Consider the following 15427-nt stretch of genomic DNA (forward strand, 5'->3'; position numbering starts at 1 on the left):
AAAGTAAAAAATTTATTTATTTCATTTAATATATAAAGTAGAATAAAAATAAGAAATATCTGAAAATAATTATATTTTTATACCTAAAAAATCTTAAAAAACTGAAAGAAAAGTAAAAAAAATGACTAAAAATTAGAAAAAGGAAAATGATTGGAAAATCTGAAAAATAAGAGAAGAAACTATAAATTTAAAAAATAAATAACAGAGGATTGATAAACATCATATATAAATACATTATATATATATATATAAGTAATACCGTAAAATGCTGCACGAAAATTTTTTATTTTCTAAATAAAAATATATTAATATTAATTATAATATATGTCAATAAAATTTTTAAAATATTATCTACTCAAATTTTAGAGTGTAAAAAATAAATTACATCAAGTAAAAATGAAATGAAGATAAAAACAAGTGAGCTGCCAATGTTTGTCTGTACAAACAATTTAAACCTGCATGCTTATAAAAAATATGGGCATTGGAAACTTGAGCTTCCTGCAAGCTGATATGATACAAAAGTTAATTCAAGTCTTCCAGTGCAGTAATTTTTTCAAAACTACAAAACAAGTCAGAGGCTTTCTCATTTTATTATGATGCATTCCCCTTTTCCCCTTCACAATTTAGAGACTTCATGCAACACAAGAAATCTTTCATGAACCAAAATCTCATCGCATAGCATGTCCGTCTCGAAAACAAAATCTTAAGCTAAAACCTACAAGCTCATTGTTTGATTCATTATGCGGATAAAGGGTCTTCTGCCTCCTTTTCGTTGCTGAAAAATGGAATAGGTTTTGTAGGGGCAGGAAGGCGTCCGATGCTATCGACTTTATCTCTCTGTTTTGGTGGAGGCCTAGCAGCTTTCGGCAATAACCTTCCCTTCTTTTCAAACCATTCGGGCTTCAGTAATGCTCGCAAACCCAGCTTGTTGTAATAAACTTTTCTGACAGATCCACCAGCAGTTTCAACCGCTTCCTTTGCCCTAACAGTCACTCTTGATACCTGTATGTTCCAATTAAAACAAAAAACATGTATTGTACTTGAAGCAGAAAACATGAACTTTGTATGCTCCATTTAAACTTAATGATCAAGAAATCTATGCTTAAAATTCAGATGTTTGGACAATTGAAAACAAGTTCTAAATAAGGAATATTGACAACCAACTAATTAGACATTACTACAACAGACTTGAAAAACAATTAATCCATCTGAATGGTGACACGATTACACTGTCATAATCAATCATAGCAATTACGTACCACACAGAATTTGATAAGGAAGAAAGCAACTGTAGATAATTCATTAGTATATAAAAAGCCACTGGCTAAAGAAATAGTAAAACCTTGGCTTCTATAATAATTAACAGGTTTTCTGCCTTTTGCATAAGCAAAAAAGAAGCATAATTTACGTACAAGAGAATTGTCAAGTCCTATTATAAAATCATAAAAAAGAAGTGTCATATATTTTCACACTGAATCATATTGCACAAAAAGGTAGAATGGCACTTACAAGCCAAAATATTAAAATCCTTATCCAACCAAAAATAACAATCAAACTAGAGCACGCATTATTTCCTCACCAGCTCCAAGCAACGTTTGCTATCTAAAAAAGGAACCAAGGTTGCCAACAATAACATACCTCTAGATGAATTGGCCACTTGATCTGTTCAGAACCACGTCCCATCAATCTTACACCATCTCCTATCTGTTTTCCTATGGCTCTGGCATCCTATTGAAAAGGTAAAAGCTCATACAAGTTGAAGCCCATGAAACTAATGCTTTGAATTTAGAAAGTAGTGAAGAAAGTTGCATACCTTGAGAGTTTTCATTGTGATAAGTTCATGAGAATCTATCTTACCTGCATTGATAAGTTTTGCAATCTTTCCTAACCCCACTGGCTGCCAGACAAAAAGCAAATAAATTAACAGGTCAACTGTAATAAAGACAAATAGGAACTAAAAGATGTGTTTCCGATAGAAGTTAGTGGATAATGTTAATGAACTACATCCACATGAATATATTCTGCATGCACAATTCGTACACCTTTATGTAACAGAGACATAAATTAATGCACACCCATACAAACACCTGTATATACACAATTGACACATGCAACCATACGTAGAATAGTAGTGCGCAATCACATTGATGCATATACTAGCATGTACACAAATGCCCTAGCATGTCCTGGTAATTCTTGCCCCCCCCCCCCCCCCCCCTACAGAGATATCCATCTTGATGGAACACTTTTTGCCTTTGAAAAAAATCTTGAAGCATAGGTTGTTAAAAGCTTTGATGCTTACTCAAGTTATTCTTCAAGACAAAGGATAATTAATGCAAACATCAAAGTCTTAAACAATCCATGCTCAATAGAAAGCAGCAACTCAAGCAAAATTTTTTAGGTTACTAGTCAGCACCAAGTTGTCCTTATTTGGGTCCTTGTTTTCTAGAGAAAAACATAAAGGATTAATATTGAAAGGGAACATGAAAGGGAACCAAGGGCTAGTGCCATGCACAACGGAAATCTCATAAAAAGAGAGAATAGATCAAAAAAGAGATACAATATCCACTTCATAAAAAACAAGATGACCCTTAAACATAGACAAGGTCCTAATCCAATGACCCCTTATGAAATCAAAGGGGGATTTCCTTTCTTTGAAAATGATCCAGAAGTAGATTGAAGGATGAGAGATAGGAATCCTTTGTAGCATATATCTTTGGATATTTTAACAACATAATTAGTTAATAATACCATTTTTGCAACAATCAACGGTGAACCTACAGACATTATGTTTTTATAGATAATGCAAAAACATCTTCTTCCATATAATGTAGTGTTTTATGCAATACAAGTATACGTTTAAGTTAGCATGGAGGTAACCAACACCACTTGGAGTACTACAGTCCTTTTACTTACAGTAGCTTCAAATTTATAGCACCCATTAAAAATTCAAGAAATGAATTTGATCACAACGCAAATATGGGGAATGGACAGTATGAGAAGCTGAGAAACCTAAACAAAAGCGACATTTCCAATGAGAAATTTGAAAATGGAGACTACTAGGAATATCCGCTAGCAAAAAAAAAAAGAAAGTTTATGAGGGGACTTGCTCTCCGTGATCACTGGTTCTGAATGCAAAATCCCCAGTGTTTATTTAACCAACTCAACCAATCTAAAAACAGAGACGCCATGAATAAAGCTCCATTTTTTAGAATTGGAGGTTTCAACAACACACAGAATCTGGGACGGATTACCTACCTGGAAATTGAGGCTCAACGGATTCTTGAACCCCCGTTTTGGCAAACGACGTCGCATCGGGGTCTGCCCTCCTTCGAACCCAAACTTCATAGTCCCTCTCGCCTTCTGTCCCTTGTGACCCCTCCCTGCAGTCTTTCCCTTCCCTGATCCAATACCTCTTCCCTTCCTCGTCTTCTGCTTTTTCGGAATCTTGTCTCTTAGATCATTTAAGCTCAATAGACTATAAGCTCTCATACCCTGAAATAATAACGAACTACTCAGGCTACGGTTACTGATATGACCTGAACTAAGGCATTGTATGGACTGAATCGGGAGATGAGTTGTGGAGATGTGACTCGGCTTGGTATGGAATGTGGAGTTGAGGAGTGAAGTTGAGAGAATCGAAGAAATTCTTCTTCTGATCATTTTCTTTTATAAAATTTCGAATTGAGGTTCTGACAGTTTTAGTTCGTTTCAGGGAGTTAGGGTTTTTGTGTTCATCTTGAAGTCTAGGATTCTATCGCTCAGTTTGAAGGAGACGAGCACATTGGCGGCCATTGCTGAACATTGTGGTTTTTTTTTTTTTTTTACGGATTCTTCTTCGTACGGCCCATATGCTATATGATGGGCTTTAGTTGATCAAGGCCCAAACTTAACAACGTAAAAGAACAGAGTACGAAAGTGCAGGTTGTTCGCATACCATCTCCTTCATTACTCAACCTAGGGTTTTGACTCGGAAAGCAGAATTTCTCAGTTTCTCCATTACAGTCTCTTGAATTGTCGAAACTCGAAAAGAAGAGGGGAGAAACAGAAAAAAGAAAGAGAAGATGGCTCGGAACGAAGAGAAAGCGCAATCTATGCTGAATCGTTTCATCGCGCTCAAGGCCGAGGAGAAGAAGAAGCCAAAAGAGCGGAGGCCGTATCTGGCGTCGGAATGCCGGGACCTCTCGGAAGCGGACAAATGGCGGCAACAGATCATGCGGGAGATCGGTCGTAAAGTCGCTGAGATCCAGAACGAGGGGCTCGGGGAACACCGACTGCGCGACCTCAACGATGAGATCAACAAGCTCATCCGAGAGAAGTCGCATTGGGAGCGCCGCATAGTTGAACTTGGCGGCCCCAATTACGCCAAGCATGGAGCGAAGATGACGGACCTCGAGGGCAACATCGTCGATGTTCCAAACCCTAGTGGCCGAGGTCCCGGCTACCGCTACTTCGGCGCGGCGAAGAAGCTCCCCGGCGTCAAGGAGCTCTTTGAAAAACCTCCCGAGCTCAGAAAGAGAAGGACGCGATATGACATATACAAGAGGATTGACGCTAGCTACTACGGTTACCGGGACGATGAAGATGGCGTGCTGGAGAAGGTGGAAGGCCCTGCGGAGGAGCGCATGAGGAAGGAGGCCGTGGAGGAATGGAGAAGGGTTGAGGAGATTCGAAAGGAGGCAAGGAAGGGCGCCATGGAAGTTGTCAGTGTTGGGGCTGCAGCTGCGGCAGCGAAGGAGGTGTTGTTCGAGGAGGAAGAGGATGTGGTGGAGGAGGAGAGAAGGGAGAGGGAGGAGAGAGAGAGAATGAACAACGAGAGGGAGTTTGTAGCACACGTTCCGCTTCCTGATGAGAAGGAGATCGAAAGGATGGTTGTGGAGAAGAAGAAGATGGAGTTGCTTAGTAAGTATGCCAGCGAAATGTTGTTGGAGGAACAGAGCGAGGCTAAAGCCATGCTTAATATTCAGAGATAGCTCATTGTGGTTGGTTGATGGTATGTCTTCCCTCTGTTGTATAATAATGAATTGATGATCTTTCTACTGGCTCGCACTTAAGAGGATTGAATTATTTGGTTATTAGTCTGGCGTGTTTTGCTTTTTATGCTCTTCAACTCCCATATTAGGGCAGAAAACAGTCTAGTTTAACTTCGAACATGATAACATAGGATAAAATCCTGGGATTTGTCATTACCCAGATTGTATGAATTTTCTTCCTAGAATTTGTTTCCTTGTTATCATAGCTTTTAGTTGATTTGACGTTTCTAGTTTGCAGATTCTCCTCATATCTAGCATATTTTATGCATGTTTTTAGCACTTGAATGGTGAAACGGTGCTAACAGACTGAGTGCCCTTAGTTCAATGCTGCAGCTTATTTGGTGCTTTTCATGTTAAGATTGATTGTGCCAGATATGTAGTATTTGTGCTGGTTCTCAATAGTATTGAGAATATCTTAGCAGCTTTTGGTAAGAACAGAACTATAACATTGTTACCACAGTATGATGTGCATCGATTCCAAAGAATAATATTGTGTTAGTGTTATTCATTTTTAAGGGTTATTTTTCTGGAAACTTGTGCAAGCATCTTCCTTTCTTGATTGGACTGCCCTTATACTTGTGGTTTCATGGTCTGTGCTTCCATCTACACATTGTAGCATTTCGACTCTGCTTGTGGTTTCATGATGTGAATAGAGAAAATGTAATCAGTGCATGTTAATGGACATTGACTGTGTACCTCTGCACTGCTTCCTGAAGTCATTTTATGGTTTTTGATGACGGGTTATCATGGGGTTCCATTATGGAGTTCTTGTCTCATTATGGTTTGTTGATTATGTTGCCATTGAGTGCTTTTATAGAGGCATTGTGGGTAAAAGGTGCGAATGAATGTGATGAAGATATAATGCAGTCATCTCAAGTTGTTTTTCAAAGTATTGGTGTTCACTTGGAATTTGGACTTATCCAAGTATTAGTTTTGGTCAGAAGAAGCGCAACAGGAATTAATATCTTATGATTGACTTTCATTCAGTTCTAGAAGTTGTATGTCTGCACAGTTCAACCATGTGATCAAGATACTGATGGAGAAGAATGCATCAAGAAATTATTTCTCTCCGTGCTTTCTATTTATGGCTAATAGTTTGAACTTATATATCTGTGTTGAATATATTCTGTAGTGTCATCTTAGCATAGAGAAGAGAAGGAATTGAAAAGAGTTAGTGGAGAAGCAGAGAGAAGGGATCTGGGGTTCTTATACAGTTTTTGTAAATATAAAGATACAAAATATGATGCATGCGAAGGTAAGGGCACATAATTGAAAGCATATGGTTAAATGCATCAATTTGTTACTAAAGGAGTTTTTTTTTTTTTTATTGGAGGTAGTGTTTCAGCCTCAAGGGCTAGTGAATTATCTATTCCTATTTTGAGGAGAGGTTCAGAACCATATGAAAAAATTATTATTGAGGATGCTTTTCGATGAAGTTAGATGTTGTTGAAAAGATGGCAATACCAGTGAAAGCATGATACCATTTGGATACCATTTGCATGGCTTGTTGTGGGGTGGGGGAGAGAACTAACACACTTAATATCCTATACATCTTTGTGAATTTGCGAAACTGGGAATCCTCCATAAACATTGTTCACCTGTCTGGAAGTTAAGTTCAGAAGATTTTTTCTGATGCATAAAAATGTCCTGTTATAATTTTGCAAGTTCACAATTTAATGAACGTAGAATGTTTTCTCAAGTGTTTATTTGGTTTCTTTTACCTGTCACAAAAAGATAGGCTTGTACAACCTCATTTGAACTGAGGAATGATAGAAATAGGTCCGTTATGGCTTTGAATAAGATTTGCTTTCATTTTTAGGTTGGAATGACGATGTTGTACAGACATTTTTTTGCTTCCATGCCTGCTCTTCACGCTCATTCTAGAACTTGAGTAGCCATGGTGCTCTTTGTGAGTGCAAGTTCATATGGCATGACACTTTCATGGGCTTGCGGAATTTGGGAGGTGGAACACCAAGATGGAGCAACCTTGTCCACCATGTTGCTCGTGTCTACCATTTGTGCTGGTAAAGCTTCTTGATTGGCTTCTTGTAACCGGTTGGCGACCCCATTTTCCTCCTCAGTGTATTACTGTATTCACGTCTATTTGGGTTGAATATGCGATAATTCCCTTCCTCGTTTTAGTTGGTACAAGTGAAAATTAGGATGCGCTCGAACGGATGTGAGTTTTCTGTAATGAGATTTATCTAATTTTCTGTAATGAGATTTATCTAAGATTACTGAGTTTGAAAGTTGTTGGACATGAAAGAGCTCAGATGGATTTTAATTTTACCGCCACTGGTTTCTTTTTTCTTTTATAACAAAGGCTAAATTGATTATGTTATGTTTGGATGTTTTAATTAATTAATTAAATTAATAATTAATAAATTAAGAATAATATTAGACTTATTTTTTTTATTAAATTAATTAAATAGTTAAAGTCATTTTTTGAGTTACTTTTTTTAAGTTTTCAAATATGATTTAATCATTTTAGCTTTTTTTATTAAGAAATATAAAGAAACTGAGTATTTTAAACAAATAAAAAATATTATAAATAAAATTATAATTAAAAAATATTAAGTATCAAATTGTAATAAACACCAATTGTTGAGGACTAATTTAGCAATTTATTAAAAAAAATTTTTATAACATTTTTTTACTAGTTAATAAATTATATATCAAATACAATATACTATTAAAATATATGATCATATCATTTAAATTTTGAAAGAATTGCATTTTACCAATATATGAAATTTATATTTGTAACAAATTTCATCTTCCAGTGTATATTATCTAGATATCAGTGTCTTTTAATGGATGTCATCTAAATTTATAAGACATTATATTTTCAAATATAGATTATCAAGATATTGTATCTCCCGATATAGATTATTCAACCGTTTAAAGATATTATATTGACATATATTAAATATTTGTATTTCTTTCTTAAAATTTTATATTGTATACAATGTATCTTATAAATATTTTACATTTAAACTTTATATTTAGTACAACATATTTATTTTTTATCTGATATATAATATATCTGATAAAACTGAACATTTTAAATAAATAAAAATTATTATAGATAAAATTATAATTAAAAAAATTAAGTATCAAATTGTAATGAGTACCAATTATTAGAGACTAACTTAGTAATTTTTTTAATAACATCTTTTAACTAGTTAATGAATTATGTATACAATACAATAGACTTTTAAAATATATGATTATTTAGAATTTGAAAAAAATTACATTTTACTATAATAAATTGTCTAAAATTTACAAAATACGGTGTATATTCGATGCATATTATTTAGATATCAATATTTTTAAATTGATTTTATCTAAATTTATAAGATTATATATCTTCAAATATTGATTATCTAAATGTTGCATCTCCCGATTTAAATTATTCAAATGATTAAAGGTATTGTATTGATTGATATAGAATTTTCGTATTTCTTTCTTAAAATTCTATGTCGTATACAATGTATCATACAAAATATTTTACATTCAAACTTTATATCTAGGATAATATACTTATCTTTTATATGAGATATAATGTATATGATAAAACTGAATGTAAAGATCCAGAATTTAAATGAAAATAAAATCATAAATTAAATATAGAAGCGAAATAATAGAGTTTAAGATTTACATTATTTACAAGATAATTTAAAATGCCTAATAGAATTACGAGAATGTCCATTCTCAAAGAACAAACGAAAATTAAAGAAATAAACAAAAGACAAATAATTGAGTATTTTACAATGACCTTTACTAGCTTTTGAAGGGAGTGCAGATGGTGAACTATTCACAACTCTCTTATTGATCGAGATCTCGATTTTGGTCATCTTAATTTGAAATAGTTAATGAAAGGTGAACTACACTAGCCTATTAAGAATAGTACACTACTCACCGGTACAAAAACTGAAAATTGATAAAAATCATAAAAACAACCAATGGAGTTCTTGATTTAAGTAAATTCATTTATCATAAGAAAAATATTACATATATTTACTCTTGCAAAATTTTTAAAATCGACTTATAGAGACAATAACTCAAATAACATTTTAATATCATATTCAAGTGAACAAGAACAACAATTTTTATTTTTTATTTGCTTACTGGTATCCTTGGGGGCCCATAGAGATGTTCCATTACACGTGAACCAATATCCAACATTGTCAATATAGTACCCGAAATTAATTTTAAAAATTTAAAATTAATGTATAAAATATAATTTTTAAATTTATAAATTTTTATTTAATGTAAAAATTAGTAAAAAATAAGTGGAGGTTGAAATTAAAGACAATTTTGAAAAAAATAGATGAAAATTTGGGTTATGAGAGTCAAAACTCAATTTAAAAAAAATGTGCCACGTAGGATCACCCAGTTAGAAGTCTCGACGAACTGGAGCACGCTGCGTGACAAGGAATGCTAATGCGGTACCACGCAGGAGGCCACGCTGGCAATTCGTGTGCTTGCGATCAGACGATCCAGATTTGTTTCCATGTGCGTGGACGGTCTAGATCCGTTCCCTTCTCAGACGCGACCGGATGGTCGCGATTAAATGCGATAAACGGTGCAGATTCGTTCACTCTTTAAACGCGATTGTACGGCTCATATCAAATTGCGATGAACGGTCCAGATTTATTTCATCTTTAAACGCGATTGAAAAGTCGAGATTAAATGCAATAGATGACCCAGATTAAAGGGAGACAAATATAAATACCTCACTTTACACTGAACCCTAACCCTAACCGCCAGCCCCTCATCAGAGAAAAAGAACCAGTCGCCAGAGAAGGGAGCCGACTGCCTGTCGCCGTGCCGGAGCCACCTCTGACTGCCAAAAAAGGTAAAAAAAAAATTATTCGCTCGAAATTTGATTTTGAACACCTCCATGGCCAAATCAGAGCAAAAAGACCAGCGGATGAGACAGAAATCGCGAGTGAAGCCTGGTGGTGCCACCGTAGAAAAAATAAAAAATCACATTCGATGAGCCCCTTCTCGATTCCCATTTCATGCAATTTTTCCATCATTGTAATCACCATTCTGTCTATAGATTGATTGAAGAAAAATGCCTAATCGCGAAGGTGAGCTGGCGGAGCCGCTGCACTGAAAAATTCCACTGCCGGTGAATTTTGTTTTTCGACTTTTTTTGGCCAATTGATGCCCCTTAATGTGTTTTCTCATAGAGATGAATATAAAACTGGCAGAAATCGGCTAAAATTGGCCAAAAACGACTAGTTCGAGGTAAATCAATGCCGCGAGCGGCGGTGTCGTAGCCGAAGCACGGCAACGCCATCGTGTCGAAATTCTGAATTTTGTCAAAAAATATTTTTAACATTGATTTTAGATTTTTGGAGGTATTTTTAGGTACTTGAAGCATGTTTTAACCTAAAAAAAAAATTCAAAAAATTCGGGACTGCCAGTAAGCGTAGTTGAAAGTTTAGTGTTTCAGATATCGATTTGAGTAAGAATCCCTCACCTTATTTCCTGTTATAGAATTGAAGTCTAATAATAAATAATACAGTATATTGTGAAATTTAAAAAATTTTGATAATTAATTACAGGTTACTAATAGAGACGAAACTGGTTATTTGTTACTGTTTGTCATGTTTTAACTGATTGTTTGATTTTACAATTTCGAATGCATGATAATATACTGGAATTAGTAAGATGATTCGGTTGTATTTTCTTGATGCATCTATTGCTTGTTTTGCGTGATTTATAGTTAAACTGTGAAAACTAAAAATTAAATGTAAACGAAAAATTGCTTGATTAAATGAATGAATGAATGGTAGCCTTACTCAATATCTTGAGAGATGGTGGACAGACCGGGTATATAGAGAACCCTACCGTGAACGTTGTCTCATACTGGACGGGGTATGGGGACGACCCATTTCACCCTCATACCGGATGAGGTATTGATGGATGATATTTTTGGTGCTCATATCAGACGGGGTATGGGGATGACATGTTTTATTCTCATACCAGATGGAGTATTAAGGGATGATATTTTTGGCGCTCATACTGGACGGGGTATAGGGATGGCCAGTTAGTTGACAAGTTTTGTTATGGGTTCACGCGTAGTGGGGACATCCTCATGGACTCCGATGGATACTCGTAGGCAGATAAAAAGAGAAAGTTGTTCTGGTTAATTAGAACTGAGATTATGATATTGTCTGTATTTTACCTATATAGGTCAGTTTTGAAAATCTTGATATGGTAAGTATGTAATAAATGATTTTATTTGTGATAAATGAATTTACCTAAATTAAGAGTTCCATTAGTTATTTTTATGATTTTTACCAACTTTCATTTCTGTATCGGTGAGTAGCGTGACATTCTTATTGGATTAGTGTAGCTCACTCTTTCATTAACTATTTCAGATCAAGAGGACCAAGACCTAGATCCTAATCCACAAGAGGGTTGCAAATAGGATGCCCAGTTGTTTACTTTCTATTTATTTCTTTGATTTTTTGTTTGTTCATTTAGAAGAGTCATTCCCGTAGCCATATTGGGTATTCTGAATTATTGTGTAAGGAATGTAAACCCTAACTTTTTTATTTTGCTTCCGCATTCAATTTATAATTTATTTCCTTTTAAGTTCTGGATCATTACAGTTGATATCAGAGCTGCGTTCCTCAGAAGCATTCCTTACACAAAAACCTTAGGAAACACCAAAAAAATAAATTATCACTCAACCATTTCTTGTGAAATGCAAGTACAGATAGATGAGGAGAAGAAGATCCCCATTAAACTAAGCAGTTTGGGACGGTTCGCTTCGAGAGGATGTTGACCGATTATTTGAAATGCTGGAGAGACTCATCGCTGCCCAACAGGCCTGGGAAGAAAGGAGGGAGCTACCTGATCCTCCCTCGCTACCACAGGTTGAGCCATCCCTGCAGCAGGAGGATCCTGAGCCATTCCGGTACGATCCTACTCTTCCACAGTACTATTCGGCACCACCACAGTATAGCCCGGTGCCTCAACTACATCAACCGGCACCACCATAATACAATCTAGTGCCTCCACCGTATCATCCAGTACCACCACAGAGCCATCCATCCATCTCCAACACAATCCAGTCCCTCTTCCATAGGACTCAGTTCTTTCCATGATGGACTCAAGCTATATTGAGAGGTATAAAAGACTAAATCCATCTACTTTTGCAGGGGCATCCTCCTTTGAAGAGGCCGAATACTGGTTAGCTGAGATAGAGAAGGCCTTCACAACTCTTAGGATGATTTCCGAACAGAGAGTCATATTTACCACCTATATGCTGGTGAGAGAGGCAGGCCACTAGTGGCAACTCAAGCAGACCACCCTGCCCGTTCTAGTCACTTGGGAACAATTCTTGCTGGCCTTCAATGTAGAGTACCTCCTAAAGCATCTCCGATATTTGAAGAAAATGGAGTTTGCATACCTAGTTCAAGGTGATATGACTATATCAAAATATGCACGAAAGTTCATAGAGTTGGGCCGGTATTCCCATGAAAGCATGATGGATGAAGGCAGAAAGGCAAGAAAGTTTAAGTGGACCCTTCATCATGAGATTAGACAATAGTTGTATGTGTTCAAGCTCAGTATTTACTCTGTTGTTCTAGCCAAGACACAGCTAGTAGAGAGAAACCTTCGCATTTTTCCTCTAGCAGTAGGGAAACTTAGGCCCTCAGTTTTACACCGTAGACCAGCACCTACTGCACCTGTTCAGTAGAACAAGAGACCTAGGTCAATGACTCAGGCTCCTCCTCAGATTCTGACAATAAGACGCGGTAGGACTTGACAACACTGTGGTAAAGATCATGGGAATCGATCCTGCTATCGCCTCAATAATACTTGCTACACATGTGGGAGTGCCCAACATTACGCGAGAGAGTGCTCGAAAAATCAGAATCAGGCCAGACCTCCTATCCAATGCAGGGCTTACAATCTTACTCAGCAAGATGCAGAAACTAACCCAGACTTGATACAGAGCAAACCTAAGAAAAAAAATTTATTTGAGAGATTCTGGTAATGCGAGACTTCCTGGATGTGTTCCTAGATGAACTACTTGGATTGTCAGTGAATAGAGAAGTTGAATTCACCATAGATCTTTAACCAAGCACCCAGCCTATTTCAGTTGCCCCTTACCCCATGAGTCGTGTTGAGATGGAGGAGTTAAAAAAATAGATCAATGAATTATAGGATAGTGAATTTATTGGACATAGTATGTCCTCTTGGGGTGCCGGATTCACATTTGTAAAAAAGAAAGATGGGACATTAAGGTTATGTATTGACTATAGAAGACTGAACAGGGTCACGATCAAGAACAAGTACCCAATCCTCTGGATCGATGACCTTTTTGATCAATTGCAGGATGCCCAGGTCTTCTCCAAAATAGATCTGTATTCAGGTTACCATCAAGTAAAGATCAAGGCAGAAAATATGCCCAAAATAGCTTCTCGAACCAGGTACAGATACTATGAATTCTTGGTCATGCCATTTGGACTAACCAACGCACCAGTCATCTTCATAGATTTGATGAACAGGGTTTTTAGACAATTCCTAGATTAGTTTATCATTGTATTTATCGATAATATCTTGATTTATTAAAAAATTAGAGAGGAACACGCTCATCATCTGACTCAGGTTTTGCAGGTTATTAGAGAAAAGAAGTTGTATGCAAAGCTGAGTAAGTATGGGTTCTGGATCTAATAGACTACCTTCTTGAGGCACATCATATCAAGGGATGAAGTGTCAGTAAACTCCGAAAAAGTTGAGGCAATGCTCGGTTGAAAAAAATTAACATCGGTCAAGGAGATTCGTTACTTTTTGGGAATTATAGGTTATTACCGGAGGTTCGTAGAAGGATTTTCTAGATAGCCGCTCCTTTGACTCAGCTCACAAAGAATAACGTCAAGTTTGAGTGGAATGAGGACTGTGAAAGGAGTTTTTTAGAATTAAAGAAGCGGTTGACTACTGCATATATGTTGGCTTTACCGAGCGGAACATGGGGATATACAGTTTATAGTGATGCCTCATACCTGGAGTTGGGTTGTGTTCTGATGCAGCATGAGAATGTCATAGCCTATGGGTCCAGACAGTCGAAGAGTCATGAGAAAATTTACTCTACCCATGACTTAGAACTTACTGCGATTATCCACGTTTTGAAGACTTGACGCCATTACTTGTATGAGGAGATCTTTCAGATTTATACCTACCATAAGAACTTGAAACACATATTGTAACAGCTCCGGAAATTCATAATGAAATGTATATTAAAAATATCAAATGCGGAAGCGAAGTCAAAATTTGAATAACATCCCTTACACTAAAACCAAAAACATGCTCACAAAATATAAAAGATCAAACTACCTAAAGGAGAAACTTGAAAGTAAAAGCTACGAATATGACTATGGAGTCTTTAGGCGTCCCCTTCGTCGTCCTCCTGCGGAACCGGCTCGGGATTTAATCGCACGGACGGCCCAGATTTAATAAAAAACGGACGGTCCAGATTAAATTAAAATGGACGGCTGAGATCAAAAAGAAAAAAGGTATAAATAAGACCCCCACACCAGACCCCAAACCCTAGCCGCCTGCCCTCGCCGGAGAAGACGAACCAGAAGCCGGCCGCCGCCACCCGCCGCCGCACCGGAGGGATTTTCGACCGCCGATCGAGGTAAATTTCATACCCCCGACTCGTTTTTCCACGCTGATTTCCCCAGTGGCCAAATCGGAGCTAAAATCCCGGCCAAACGGCCGAAAAACACGGCCAAAAGCCAGCGGCGCCGCCGCGCCCCTCCTCGGTTTTTACCTCCGATGAGGCCCTTCCCGGCCTCCGTTTAATGCAATTTTTATACCACCGTGATCACCATTCTTTTCTCTACAGGTTGATCGGAGCCGAATCACCAAAACACGAACTTCGCCGGAGAGCCGCCGCACCCGAGAGCACCGCCGCCGGTAAGCTTCGGTTTTCCGTAAATTTTTGGCCCCCCGAGGGCCGTAGGGTTGTTTTATCGCAGGAACCAATGCGAATGTGGCCAAATTCGGCCGGAAACGACCGAAAACGGCCAACCCGAGGTGAACCGCCGCCGCAAACGGCGGAGCCGCCATGCCAGAGTTGCGATATTGGCCGAAAGGGGCCCTAGGCCTAATTTGGGATTTTTTAGAACACGTGCAGGTACCTGTAGTGCGTTTCAGTTTCCCGGAAAAAATTCAGGGAAAATTAGGGACAGCCTGCAAGCGCACTGTGAAACTGTGTTCGTACCCCGAAACGAGTAAGGACCCCTCACCCTATTTCCTTTCACGGTTTTAAAGTTCAATAAATGATAAAACGGTATTTCATGAATCAACGAATGTGTGAAATTGCTTAAGGTCGCTAATGGAGCCCGAGTTTAGTGTGT

At 37.3% G+C, this 15427-nt stretch overlaps 2 protein-coding genes across 2 annotated transcripts; one reads left to right on the plus strand and one right to left on the minus strand.

Moving 5' to 3' along the window:
* Positions 1-511: 511 nt before the first annotated feature.
* LOC110816129 (Ribosomal protein L18e/L15 superfamily protein) lies at positions 512-3804 on the minus strand. The gene is made up of 4 exons (XM_022044170.2): positions 3259-3804; positions 1814-1897; positions 1639-1728; positions 512-1002 (listed from the first exon to the last, which is right to left on the minus strand). The coding sequence occupies exons 1-4, from the start codon at positions 3661-3663 to the stop codon at positions 739-741; spliced, it is 843 nt and encodes a 280-aa protein (XP_021899862.1). The 5' UTR covers positions 3664-3804; the 3' UTR covers positions 512-738.
* A 104-nt stretch (positions 3805-3908) lies between these two features.
* On the plus strand, positions 3909-7328 carry LOC110816128 (pre-mRNA-splicing factor ISY1-like protein). Its single transcript, XM_022044168.2, has 2 exons — positions 3909-4993; positions 6853-7328. The coding sequence occupies exon 1, from the start codon at positions 4065-4067 to the stop codon at positions 4971-4973; it is 909 nt and encodes a 302-aa protein (XP_021899860.1). The 5' UTR covers positions 3909-4064; the 3' UTR covers positions 4974-4993; positions 6853-7328.
* The last annotated feature ends 8099 nt before the right edge of the window (positions 7329-15427 follow it).

Source organism: Carica papaya, chromosome 6 (assembly GCF_054855325.1).
Source record: "Carica papaya isolate Zhongbai chromosome 6, ASM5485532v1, whole genome shotgun sequence".
In the NCBI taxonomy this organism is placed as follows: Eukaryota; Viridiplantae; Streptophyta; class Magnoliopsida; order Brassicales; family Caricaceae; genus Carica; species Carica papaya.

What these genes read in the sequence shown, in the direction of transcription:
- LOC110816129 (XM_022044170.2), bottom strand. Translation starts at nt 3,663, where the DNA reads ATGATCAGAAGAAGAATTTCTTCGATTCTCTCAACTTCACTCCTCAAC. An exon ending in CGTTGAGCCTCAATTTCCAG is followed by an intron (nt 1,898 to 3,258) that starts GTAGGTAATCCG and finishes TTTGTCTGGCAG; the next exon opens with CCAGTGGGGTTAGGAAAGAT. An exon ending in AGTGGCCAATTCATCTAGAG is followed by an intron (nt 1,003 to 1,638) that starts GTATGTTATTGT and finishes TGGAACATACAG; the next exon opens with GTATCAAGAGTGACTGTTAG.
- LOC110816128 (XM_022044168.2), top strand. Translation starts at nt 4,065, where the DNA reads ATGGCTCGGAACGAAGAGAAAGCGCAATCTATGCTGAATCGTTTCATC.